This window comes from Podarcis muralis, chromosome 1, assembly GCF_964188315.1.
Source record: "Podarcis muralis chromosome 1, rPodMur119.hap1.1, whole genome shotgun sequence".
Classification (NCBI taxonomy): domain Eukaryota; kingdom Metazoa; phylum Chordata; class Lepidosauria; order Squamata; family Lacertidae; genus Podarcis; species Podarcis muralis.
The window spans coordinates 70,078,422-70,092,034 of record NC_135655.1 but is presented as its reverse complement, the minus strand read 5'-3'; the positions used below and the strand labels follow the sequence as shown (position 1 = coordinate 70,092,034).

General features: G+C 42.3%; 1 protein-coding gene across 1 annotated transcript in view; it reads right to left on the bottom strand.

Moving 5' to 3' along the window:
- Window positions 1–10,430: 10,430 nt before the first annotated feature.
- PDE3B (phosphodiesterase 3B) overlaps window positions 10,431–13,613 on the bottom strand; it is a 52,436-nt gene continuing 49,253 nt past the window's right edge. The window contains exons 15-16 of the mRNA XM_028732314.2: window positions 12,276–12,522; window positions 10,431–11,623 (exon numbers count right to left, since the gene is read on the bottom strand). Of these exons, the coding sequence (XP_028588147.2) occupies window positions 11,394–11,623; window positions 12,276–12,522 (477 nt within the window). The 3' untranslated portion in view covers window positions 10,431–11,393. The remainder of the gene's footprint in view (window positions 11,624–12,275; window positions 12,523–13,613) is intronic.

Sequence of the window (13,613 nt, the reverse complement as noted above, 5' to 3'; positions counted from 1 at the left end):
GTCATTTTTCTCTTTCACAGCCCAATTTTCCTCCTGACATCAAGTAAAGGGTTTTGAGAAACCAGGCTCCGTTGATGTTAAAAATGCACTACTCCGAAACTAGTATTATGGCATTACTACAGGATCTTAGAGTATGAAAAAAAGCAGATCCTACTTGACAAGAAGTAATCTATAATAATAATAGTATTAAAAAATGTATATGCCACCCATCTGACTAGCTTCCAACAAATTAAAACACTCAGTGACATCAAACATAAAAAACTTCCCTCAACAGGGCTGCCTTCATATGTTTTCTAAAAGTCAGATAGTTGTTTATTTCCTTGACATCTGATGGGAGGGTGTTCCAAAGGGCAAAAAGGCCCTTTATAACATCCTTTATAACACAACTTCTGATTGAATCCAAAGCTTTCCCCCCTGGATTTCTACATTGGAACTGCAAGTGTTCTTAGGATTAATACCAGGTGGTACTCTTGGTACCTTGAGCCACTGAAGAATGGCCAGAGAAGCAGGGCCTTTTCAATGGTAGCACTCTTCTTGCGGTATTTCCTGTCCAGAAAAGCTCACTGAGATCCTTTCCTGCTAGCCTTCGGGAGAGTGATGAAAACAAAGTTTGTATTTTAAATATAGAATGCTGAATGATTTGGATGCTCCTTACTGGTTTTGTATTTTAGCTTTTGCTGTTCATCTTTATTTTTCTTCTTTACTGAGTTTTCTTATTTAGATGGCTATGCTAAGTGGCTTTTTATAGCCTTATTATTATTTTATTTAATTAATTTCTATACCGCCCTTCATCCGAAGATCGCAGGGCAGTTTACAATCTAAAAATACAAAAATCAAAATCAAAATAACAAACAAACAAAAATGATGTAAGAGATAAGAGGGGAAATAAATCAATACTTCAAAATAATTTGGAACAGGGTGTGTGAAAAAATATTACTGGGTGGGAAGTTTTAGGTGGGCTGCATATTTGAGTGCTACGCATGTAAATTAAAAGAGCAAGTATTGTGTGTTTCCAGTTACTTGATTATCCCTTAAATAGCCAGCTATGTGCACATCATCACTTTTCTTTTAAGTTTGGAGCAATCTGGGGAAACTTGGTTGATCGCTCAATGGACGAAGTTCTGTTTCCTTCAAACTGAAGCACGTGCTTCTCCAGCCCACAAAATAAAAGACAAAGCAGCCTGGTGATTCTAGTTTGAGATTTTGGTACAATGTACACGGATTCATCAACTGCAAGACATACCTTGGGATCCACCTTGTTTTTTTATGATAATGAAGCAAAGTAAATGTTCTTCCTGATCTCATCTAGCACAGCAAGTGATTCTGAGGATAGTGCTGATCAGCGGGGATGAGTCAAATGTCTGAGTCATTCTGTCTCTTGGCTGAATCCCTAGAACACAGGGAAATCACAAGGTGAGTGGTAGGGGGACTGTCTAAAACATTATATACTGGGCTGTGGAACTGGTGGTTTTTTGTTTTTGTTTTTTAAAGCTTATTGGGCTCAATGGTTCTTGTATTTATTCCTGCATAAGTTAAAGATTCTTCCCTCATGGTGGTTTTTTTCCCTTGAGAAAGGTTAGGCAGAGTAAAAACTTGCCTGAGAAATACCTGAATTTGAAATATTATTTCTTATGTGCTCTATTAACAAAGCACAGTAATAGGGGAAATGACTCTCATTTTCATTTTTCAATTTTTATGCCCTGCAATTTTTCTACATGGTAGGGGGGAAAGTCCAGGAACAAAGACCTTATTTTGCTAGCAGATCATCAGAAATGGTTGCACATGTAGCAACCATGCTACCATATTTAAACAGGTCTGGAAGCGAACACTTAGGAATGAATGTGGGTGTACAGCAGTGAACAGCAGCCAACATTACTACTGTCTCAAAGCACAATTGAGTGGCATCACTGTGCTGAGGAAGTTAGGAGCACACATTTTCAATGGTGAGCTTCAAAAGCCACTGCTCATTCTGCAAGCGCTCTTCTATCTACATACCACCATTTTGTGAACATCTTGCTACAGCAGAAATAAATTTTTGGAAAAGACAATGAAATTCCAAAACTTGAAGTTCAAAACAATATAAATTTCAATGTCATTTTAAAAAGCAAATTATCTAAATGTGTAATCAGGTGGGATTCGATTGATGCCCTTGTGCTCTGTGGCAAGAGATGGGGGTTACTTTACTTTGCAATAACAAAACCCAATGCCTGCTTCAATGGTATTCCTAAACCTTGCATACACTGTGGCATATTTTAGAAATGATCTTTTCACAAGATACGACCAGAATTGGGACAGGTTCTATGTGTTTTGGGGGGCTTCTAATCATTAACTCATTCATGGTTGTTGTTGTTTTTAACTAGCAAACAAATAACTTCAATACAGATTTAAAAGAAAATGACTTTCAAAATAAAATGAAATCTAAAGTAAGAACATAAGGAGACCCCTGCTGGATCAGACTGAAGGCCTGTCTAATGCAGTATTCTGTTTCTGGCAATGGGCACCCAGGGGCCTATGGGAAACCTGCAAGCAGGACTTAAAGACCAACGGTACTGTTCTTTAAACAATAATAATAATAATAATAATAATAATTTATTATTTATACCCCGCCCATCTGGCTGGGTTTCCCCAGCCACTCTGGGCGGCTTCCAACTGAATATTAAAAACAGTACAGCATCAAACATTAAAAACTTCCCTAAAGAGGGCTGCCTTCAGATGACTTCTAAAAGTAAAATAGTTGTTTATTGCTTTGACATCTGCTGGGAGGGCGTTCCACAGGGCAGGAGCCACTACCGAGAAGGCCCTCTGCCTGGTTCCCTGTAACCTTACTTCTCGCAATGAGGGAACCGCCAGAAGGCCCTCGGCGCTGGATCTCAGTGTCCGGGCTGAACGATGGGGGTGGAGACGCTCCTTCAGATATACTGGACCGAGGCCGTTTAGGGCTTTAAAGGTCAGCACCAACACTTTGAATTGTGCTCGGAAACGTACTGGGAGCCAATGCAGATCTCTCAGAACTGGTGTTATGTGGTCCCGGCGGCCACTCCCAGTCACCAGTCTAGCGGCCGCATTCTGGATTAATTGCAGTTTCCGGGTCACCTTCAAAGGTAGCCCCACGTAGAGCGCGTTGCAGTAGTCCAAGCGGGAGATAACTAGAGCATGCACCACTCTGGCAAGACAGTCTGCGGGCAGGTAGGGTCTTAGCCTGCGTACCAGGTGGAGCTGGTAGACAGCTGCCCTGGACACAGAATTAACCTGTGCCTCCATGGACAGCTGTGAGTCCAAAATGACTCCCAGGCTGCGCACCTGGTCCTTCAGGGGCACAGTTACCCCATTCAGGACCAGGGAATCCCCCACACCTGCCCGCCCCCTGTCCCCCAAAAACAGTACTTCTGTCTTGTCAGGATTCAGCCTCAATCTGTTAGCCGCCATCCATCCTCCAACCGCCTCCAGGCACTCACACAGGACCTTCACCGCCTTCACTGGTTCTGATTTAAAGGAGAGGTAGAGCTGGGTGTCATCTGCATACTGATGAATACCCAGCCCAAACCCCCTGATGATCTCTCCCAGCGGCTTCATATAGATATTAAAAAGCATGGGGGAGAGGACGGAACCCTGAGGCACCCCACAAGTGAGAGCCCAGGGGTCTGAACACTCATCCCCCACCACCACTTTCTGGACACGGCCCAGGAGAAAGGAGTGGAACCACCGTATAACAGTGCCCCCAGCTCCCAGCCCCTCTAGACGGTCCAGAAGGATGTTATGGTCGATGGTGTCAAAGGCCGCTGAGAGATCTAGCAGAACTAGGAAACAGCTCTCACCTTTGTCCCTAGCCCGCCGGAGATCATCAACCAGCGCGACCAAGGCAGTTTCAGTCCCATGGTGAGGCCTGAATCCCGATTGGAAGGGATCCAAATGGTCCGCATCCTCCAGGCGTGCTTGGAGTTGTCTGGCAACCACCCGCTCAATCACCTTGCCCAAGAATGGTAAATTTGAGACTGGGCGATAGTTGGCCAAATTGGCTGGGTCTAAAGATGTTTTTTTAAGAAGCGGTTTAATGACCGCCTCTTTCAGCGGGTCTGGGAAGGCTCCCTCATAGAGGGAAGCATTCACCACCCCGCAGAGCCCATCGCCCAGCCCTTCCCGGCTCGCTTTTATCAGCCAGGATGGGCAAGGATCCAGGAGACAGGTGGTCGGTTTCACTTGTCCAAGCAGCCTGTCCACATCCTCGGAGGTAACAGATTGGAATTGATCCCATGTAACAGGACCAGACAGAACTCTAGCACTCTCCCACCCTGGCCCTGCTCCCACGGTGGAGTCTACCTCCTTCTGAATCTGAGCGACTTTATCTGCAAAAAACTTTGCAAAAGCATTGCAGGAGATCTTGGGGTCCCTACCAGGCCCCGGTGGTGCAGGTGGTTCCGATAGATTGCGAACTACCTGAAAAAGTCTCCTGCTGCTGTTTTCTGCAGATGCAATGGAGGCGGTGAAGAAGGCCCTCTTCGCCGTTGCCATTGCCACTTGGTAGGCTCGACATAGCTCTAGCCCGTGTCCGGTCTGATTCAGAATGAGTTTTCCGCCACCGGCGCTCTAGCCGTCTCAACGATTGTTTCATCACCCTCAGCTCCGGGGAAAACCACGGGGCTGTCCGGGCTCCATGCAATCGGAGAGGGCGCTTCGGAGCCAGACAGTCAATAGCCCTGGTTAACTCCGCATTCCAGCGGGCCACCAGGGAATCTGAAGGGGAGGAGGAGGCTGTGCATAAGAGGCTGCTTGAGGAAGTCCCCTTCCTTTCCCCCAGATGTGCCCAGACTTGACGAGGCAGGAAACCCTTCTCAGACAGTGGAGGATGAGGAAGAATTAGAGGCCAAAGGGTAAACAAAGGGTATTCAGAGGCATGGTGTAGTGTAGGAGATTCCCTATCACTATCCCTGTGATCATTCATAGCCTGAGGCAGGTCCTTCTTCAAAGGGAACAAATCTCCCTTCTCTTGATACCTTGGGTCTCCATGGAAGAGATTGATGGATGCACCTTCTCCTCAGAGGAGGTCTGCTCTGTCACAAGAGGGCTTGGCCTCTAATTCTTCCTCATCCTCCACTGTCTGAGAAGGGTTTCCTGCCTCGTCAAGTCTGGGCACATCTGGGGGAAAGGAAGGGGACTTCCTCAAGCAGCCTCTTATGCACAGCCTCCTCCTCCCCTTCAGAGTCCTCATTCCCATCTTCTGGTGCCCTCTGGCAGCCCGCCATTTCCCCAGTCAACTTGGCATCTGCCACCCGCCAAGCTGCTTCTGCAAAGAGGTCACTTAAAGGGCCTACCTGAGGAATGTGATGAAAAAGAACCAAGGCTCCCTGTGGCGATCACACAGGGTCCCTGGACGTTTAGATTTAGATTTAGATTTAGATAAATTTATAGCCATTGTCCGTATATACACAGTATACACAACAACGAAAATCAAACACCCACCCAAAGACCGGGTTCACATACACATTTGCACGTATCTCCAACACTCTCATCCTATTCAGAGAATATAACATAACCTATTAAAGGCATAACATAACCTAAAACCTATCTCATTCCTTCCTACTCCCTGCTTGCTATTTCTTGCAACTGGCCCTGAGATCATTATTTAGTGCAATCAGAGCTCTTGGATAGAAACTATTCAGAAGGCGTGTGGTTCGTGTTTTCATTGTCCTATATCTTCTGCCCGAAGGCAACAGTTCAAAGAAGTTGTGAGCAGGATGGGTGGGATCTCTCAGGATATTGTGTGACTTCTTCAAAGTGCGAGACGTGAAGATCTCATCCAGGGTTGGTAGTTGGAGCCCAATAACATTCTGGGCAATTTTAATTATTCTCTGTAAAGCTTTTTTATCCGTTTCAGAGCTGCTCCCAAACCACGATAATATACTATAGGTTAAGACACTCTCGATGGTACTGTGATAATAGGACAGAAGTAGGTGCTGAGATAGATTCAGTCCCCTGAGCATTCTCAGGAAATACAACCTCCCCTGCACCTTCCTCACAACCATATTAATATTTGCAGTCCATGAGAGGTCCTCAGAGATATAAATGCCCAGGTATTTAAAACTACCAACCCTCTCCACCTCCTCGCCATTTATGTGCAATGGTAAAAATACACTTTTCTTTCTCCTAAAGTCAATTATGAGTTCTTTGGTTTTTTTGGTGTTAAGCATAAGATTGTTTTCCTTACACCATTGAATTAACCCCTGTACTTCTTTCCTATAAGCAGTCTCATCGTTCTCACTAATGAGCCCCACCACTGTTGTATCATCCGCAAATTTGATGATTGTGTTGGACTTATACAGTGGGGTGCAATCAAATGTGTACAGGGAATAGAGAAAGGGACTTAGCACACATCCCTGAGGGGCTCCTGTGCTTAATACTAGAGTAGAAGAATAGTAAGGTCCCATTCTCACTGTCTGCGGCCTATCAGTCAGGAAATTCCTTACCCACAGACAGATCTTCTGATGTATACCCAAATTGGTCATTTTAAGAAATAACCTGTCTGGCAGAATTGTATTGAAGGCAGAACTGTAGTCCACAAACAACGGCCTTGCGTAGGTTCCCTGTCGTTCTAGATGACTCAGTACAGTATGGACAGCGATGGAAATAGCATCATCAGTAGATCTGTTTCTTCTGTATGCAAACTGGAACGGGTCTAGAGTGGATGGAAGACCAGCCTTAATATGATCTAGCACCAATCTCTCAAAACATTTCATAACGACAGATGTTAGGGCTATTGGTCTATAGTCATTGAGAGATACCACCACTGACTGCTTGGGGACTGGCACTATAATCGATGTCTTCAGGCAGGTAGGGACAGAACCCTGCAACAGGGATAGGTTAAAAATGTCCGTAAATACACCACCGTTTGACGGTCTATTGATCCCTGTGCCACCACTGTGATTGCTTCCCCGCTGCCACCAACCCATTTCTCTCAGGTACACACGGAGTCCAGACAGTTAACATTAAATCAAATAAGCAAGTTTATTTTATAAGCATTAACAAGGTTACGGTTTCAGGTAATTTTTCTTGTCAGTTTCTTAATCTTAGTTTCTTTACCGGCCTATACCTTCCTAATAACTTCTAACTGATTATCCCAACTGTCTATCTGACGACTCCTAACAGTTTCTCTCACTCTCTCACATCAAAATTAGACCAACCCACAGACTTATCCTCCCTCTTCCTTCTCCAACTCCCAGCTGACTTCCCAACAACTCCAACTCTAACTCCTCCCCTTGGGTTCCCACTGGCCAATCACGTCACACTCATTTAACCCTTTCCTTATGACCCACCTAGGAGGGCAAACACCACACTCCCCATCTCTTATAATAAGCAGGGAAAGAGCCTTTAAAAAGCTGAGCTGACAGGTGCCAACAACAGCAAGCTTCTTGCAACTTGTTCCCCTTCCAAGAGCAGGGAATCCAGTTCCTTTTCCAGCACCAGTGTTCCAAGATGGGATCTTCTATGAAGTTGCCCAGCCTTGCCGATTCTTTGTGAGTAAATGTGAAGGAGGAGTGTAGAGAATAGGCTACGGTAAGTTCGGTTTTAGAGCTCCAGGGTTCGGTTTTATTTTTGAATTCTGTTTGGACCTCTGCCAGCTTTTCTCCTATCTTTATTCTGAATAATTTGACTGTTTGCCAGCCTCAGGGTTTTAGAATCCCCATGTGCCGAAATGGTTGGCATTTGGGCTACTGGGAGTTTAGGATTGGAGCTGTGAGTAACCAGCGTACTCTTCTGAGGTCTGAGAAAGTGTGGCCTGCTGCTACTAAACCACAAAGGTGCAGGTTGAACGGAGGAGCGCTGGGCCACTTTTAATAAGTTATTGCGTTAATGTGCCTCAGCAGCAACTACAGGAGAGTAAGACGCACTGGTAGCAGTGCAGGTCTCTTGTGCTGCATATATCATCCTCTTCTCACTGCCAACACACTCCTAGGGCTCAGGAGGAACCATGGTATGAAATAAAGTAATAAAATAATAAATAAAATAAAATTTTCCATCTGCGATGTTCAGAAGCTTTTCAGCACTAAGGAACATCCAGAGGTGTTACCCGCATTTTGACTACATGTATTGATTATATTAAAAGCCCTCCTTATAACAAATGTCCAGATATAAAATCTGCTTGAGTATGGTGTACATATTTGGTTATTATTCTAATTAATCTTTTAGCAAGTGAGGCAGCAATGATATTAGAAACCTGCTTCAGAAGAGAGATCAGTCAGCACAAAGTAGTCTTATATATCAAAGTAATGTTAGCATCATTCAGTGAATCGTAAAGTTAAAAAGGCCATCAGCATTTATTAAAGAAAGGTATCTGTGGGATGAAAAGTGACTAAAATCTGAAAGTGTCTTGCTAAATACTGTGAGGTCACCATCTGAACCTGGTAGTTTATAACGTTTCTGTTTTTGAGAAATATGTTATTAAACATGTTTAAGGGTGCTTAATAATGGCCCATCTTCCTGAGTGGCACCTGATCCAGTGCTCAGAGTTGCTCTGATCTGATCCAAGGTGATCCAGAGCCAACCTGACCCAGATTCCCACTTCAAACCTATTTGAGGCCTGCACAATCATGTGTCCTTCTCCTTCCCACCAACTGTTTAATCAGGGGTTTAATCCCTAATTAGAAGTGGTCAGTGGCAGGAAATGCTGGTCTCTTCCTCTTTCCTCGTTGCCAAACCACCACTGCCCTTGCGACAGTCCCAGATCACTCTGGGTGGACCCAATCGACCCTGGGGCTGCCGCAACCTGATCTGACCGACTCCCAGATTGAACCAAATGTGGTTTGATGTCCAAGACTCAGACAGATCCAGTTCACAGCTGTAATATCTAACATTCTAATTTATCAAAAGCTTTTTTAATTGTGCGGGACAAACCTATTCAGTCTCAGAAGCAGGTCCCACTATGTTACCAGAAGAAAGGGCCAGTGGGAAGCATGCCAGGTTGGGTGGAGCTGCTTGAAAGGGACCCTATGTTTTCTGGATGCTTGAGACCACCCTGAGCATCTTCAAGGAAAGGCTGCTCCCAGTTTAGCTCTGAATGCCCAAGGCTCTTCCGGGGCTTTGACCATGCAGCTATCAATCCCCAATCTTCCATCCACCTTTGGAGCTGGGTGGTGGCAGGGATTGCCACACAACTGCCAGGGCATGTCTGCCCACCTCTGTAGCTCCACACAACTGCCAGGGCATGTCTGCCCACCTCTGTAGCTCCAGAGGTGGCATGAAGGCTGGTTTTTCCACACACTAATGAAAGCCTCCAATTTCTTTTTCCAAGCACACACCCTTGATATTTTTTAACCCTTCTGATTCTTTCCTTTTTTGCTATTTAAGAAAAGGATAAAAATCCTAATGATACTAACAGCCCTCTTGCCATACCCCTAGATAGCAAGTCCAAATGTCCTTTTTAATTTATATCATACACTTTATATAGGACTACAGAAAAAGTTTTTGATCATTAATCTGTTTTATTGGAGGAGTTTGCACTGTTTTAAAACCTGCCCTTTTCCAGCACAGTGCTCTAGGAATTCACTAAAGCTGGCTTTCATTCTGACTGAGCTCAGCTCTGAAAAAGAGAAATGATTATAAATGCAGGTTGAGCTATATTAATTGTTATTAGAGGCTGAGCTGGCATTATATTTCAATAGTTTGGAAAGGCTGAGCAAAATCTATGTAGAGTGCAATTCAGTTATCACTTACACTTAAGTGTTCTGGCAATTTTTGTCTTCCAATATAAAGACCTGAAAGTTTATGTTGGTGTTAAGGTATTATTATTACAAGGTTGGTCTTGCCCTTAGAGAAGGCAGAGAAACATATTCACACTTGGGGGGGGGGGGAATGCAATGGGTCTTGCTCTGATTTTGAAACTGATTAACAGAATTAAGGCAGGATGTGCAGGGCCACTAATGTTAGAGAGTTTTGCTAGTGACTTTTAATAGATGCAGAACTTTAGTAAACATAATTATTGTTATTTATTAGATTAATATACTGCCCTTCATCATTAGATCTCAGGGTGGTTCACAGAATCTTGTTTGGATATGAAATTTAAGATTTCAAATAGGGCTATTGCCCCGCCAACAGTAAAGTTAGTTGATTGGCAGAACCATTTGTATAGAAAAGAATGTGCTTTATGGCTGAGCTACTGTCCTTCCCCATCATTTCAGAAGAGTGTTAATGTTTCTTCCAAAAAGAGTACAAGCTAAGTGGGCTTTAATCAGGCACACAGTTCAGGGACTTACTGCCCAATGCAATGTGGGCTGTATGTAAAGTGAAACTAAAATGAGCAGACAACAGATAACCTGGGCATGTGACTGGACTTCAATTACTATTGTATTTTCATTATTTTTTTAATCTAATGTGTGGTTACTGCAAGCAGGAATATTTACCGTGTGCTTGTTATTTTGCAAAGTGAAGAACAACAACTGTTTATAGAAAACCATCTTTTAATTCTTCAAAGGTTTACATACAAAGAAAAAGTAGACTCTCTCTTTTTTAAATGAACACCTAGCATTAGCACAATATTGTAAATATAAAATCTGTTGTGTCATGTTTCTAAACATGAATCCTGAGTAAGAGTGGAACATATTTATAATATTATTGACTAAAAGAATACAGTCCCTTCATTATCAAAAGTGAGATAGCTTTTGTGTTCTATTACAGAACAATGAAAACAAGGCAACAGGTCTTTAGTTAGCAAACTAGCCTGGATATTCACTGCAAACCTGAACATTTTCAAAATAAAATAAAATGGCAGGTTGTGCACCACAGTAAAAAGCATCAAATTGATGCACATGGGATTAAATTTTAACCACAAAATCCAGAATTAATCTATTCTGGTTGCAGTCATCTAATGGTTAAATCAATCCAAGAAAACTTAATAAAACAATTGCAAATCAAACAGGTGTAAACTGTAACATTCATACTGACAGATAAGAAACAGTGATTTTTGAATCCACATTAAAAATAAAATACAAATTCCAAAACATGTATTGGTATTCAGCCCAATTACTGGTAGGTCCTATAAACAAAATACTTCTGGTGACTTTGTAAAATAAGGCAGCTAATTTTTTCCCCTCAAAAATGGTATATACTACTTTAATATTAAGAAGCTGTTTTCAGCAAGACAGCAAAACAAGGTATTTGAACACCAACTTGGGCATAAGATCTTTGCATCATGGAATGCAATATTCAACCTTAAACTTGAATAAAGTTTTCAAATTCCATGTGGTAAAAGTGCATAGGAGTGGGATACTGTTAAGAGAAAATATGTCCTTTCACAGTATTCAAATCTCTCTTACAGTTATGTTCACTGTGTCCGTCTAAAGTCAGCATTATGTGAAATAATACATTATTTCTGGAGCAGTACTGCACATCATTCTGAAGGCTTCTTAAAATGTTTTTTCTGCTCCTTGATGTCGTTCCTCTTCTTCATCTGCTTCTTCAATAACCTGAATTTCATCTGCTTGACATAAGGATGTGTTCTCTGACTGTTTACTCTCTTCTGATTTATTTAGCTCTTCTTCTTCTTCAACTACTTTCTTCCATACTTTATGATTTTCATTCAAATGGTGTATCAGCTGACAAAATATCCGCTGCCTGCTTTTTCTTCTCTGTAGTTCTGCAAAAGAGGGAAATGCCACTTTTCAAAAGAGAGCTAAACAAGTATGAAACACTTTCCTTATGCTTTGGAAAGTGGTGATACTGAACCAACCTGAATGGCTATGAATACACCTTTGTCAGGCATTCTAGGTGATTAAACAGGGAACAGGATGCGCTTAAAGGAGAATGGTCTGTGTGCTCAGAATGATGATGAAAGATGAGCTTTGTGAGATGGAAGGAAGAAAGGACCTTGGGGGTAAAGGGAACTTGTAATTGGAAATGGAAATATGAAGGAATTTGGTGCAATGTTTGAATGAGCAGCACAGATCCAAGGGAATTCTGCTGGTGAAATGGGGCTTTCCCTCTCACCTGCAGCCTCACATGCACCCCCAAGATATGTTCCAGAGGGTCAGGGGACTCTATCAAACAGATTGCTGGTGTTCAGGGAGGAAGAGAAGATGGGGAAAGTTCACTCAAGCAGCTTTGAACTTTACCCTTTATAGATACTTGTAATGGTGATATTTTACTATGATATCTGGATCACACAACAACAATTTATTTATATGCCTCCCATCAGCTACTCTGGGCAGCTTCCAACAAATGTAAAAAATTAACCAGATCCAAATCCATTTAAAATTCTGTATGTATTTTAAGTAAGTATTTAGACTTACTTGTGCTTAAATCTTCCATCTCATCCTCTTCACTGTCCAACTCTTCTTCATCATAATCTTCATAGCTTTCCATATCATCATCTTTTTGATCAATCCACTGGCCTGGAAGCAAGCCAGCTGCATCGTAAGAGTTACAGAGAGGACCAACAATATGTGTAATAAAAGATTCTTGAAGTTTTGCAAGTTGAGGAGAACGTCTATCCATAAAAGGGCTAATGGGTAATCCCAGACTTGCCTCTTCATCTCCCTGTAAATTCATAAATACAAACACTTAGAAAAGATTGGGTATCAGTGCAAAGTTTGGTAACTGGAGCACATAAAACAAAAACAAACAGCCAATATTTCAATAAGGAGTTGTGTTACATTTGTTCTAGTCTTATAGAGCATCACAAAGAACACATTATCAGCAGATATTTCCTTATGAAACTACACTGTAATCACACTTTCTAGGCAGCAGTCATGGAATATATAAAGCTGATTTGTGCCATGCCCAGCATGTAAATACAATATTTAAATAAGTATTGCTACAATCTACAGCTGTCATATGCTGATGGCCAGTAATTATTGGTCATGAAAACAGACTTTTGCATGATGATACAACTGGATACAGTTGCACTTTTCCTACTAAGCTATAGTTATGCCACAGTATAGTTAGAAAGCTAGGAGCTAAATGACACCTTAAACCTCGGTTATGGGTGCAACAATGGAAAGTCTAGACATGCTGTTTTATAACAATACAAAGCTGAAAATGAATGAACAGCAGCTAAAATATTATGTTCATTTTCCACATGGTTTAGTCCTTCTCCTGCCCACCCCCCTAATAATCTTAAGAGGGTCTCCAGTTTTCAAAGAGTAGGTGGAAGTGCGGAGGAGAAAAAGGTCCTCCTTTCCTTCCATTCTGCAGTTTTAATCTGAAATCTTAGGTGGAGTACTGCACCCAGAGCTCAGAAACTGCTCTCCCTAATGACATTCCGTTGCAAAATGCACCTAAAACAATGGGAGTTTCAAACACTGCCGATAGCCCCTAGTTGGATGAGTAGTAAATCCAACTACTTAGTTCAAAAGGACACTTGAAACAGTTTTATACACACACTTATTAACTTAAATTAAGAAAATTATCTAGGAACCAACAGTTAATCTGGGATAAAGCTGTGATAGCAGAAGTTTTCCAGAACTTTTATGAAAGATACACTGTGCAGATCTTTTTGTATAATTAAACCATTTAAACAATGTGATAACAACCACTGGGTGCCCCTTGTTTGTTGTTTGACAGGTGATCAGTTATGACCAAGTGGAAGAACATGGTATTCTCCAGGTGCTATACAGAGGCACTTGCAG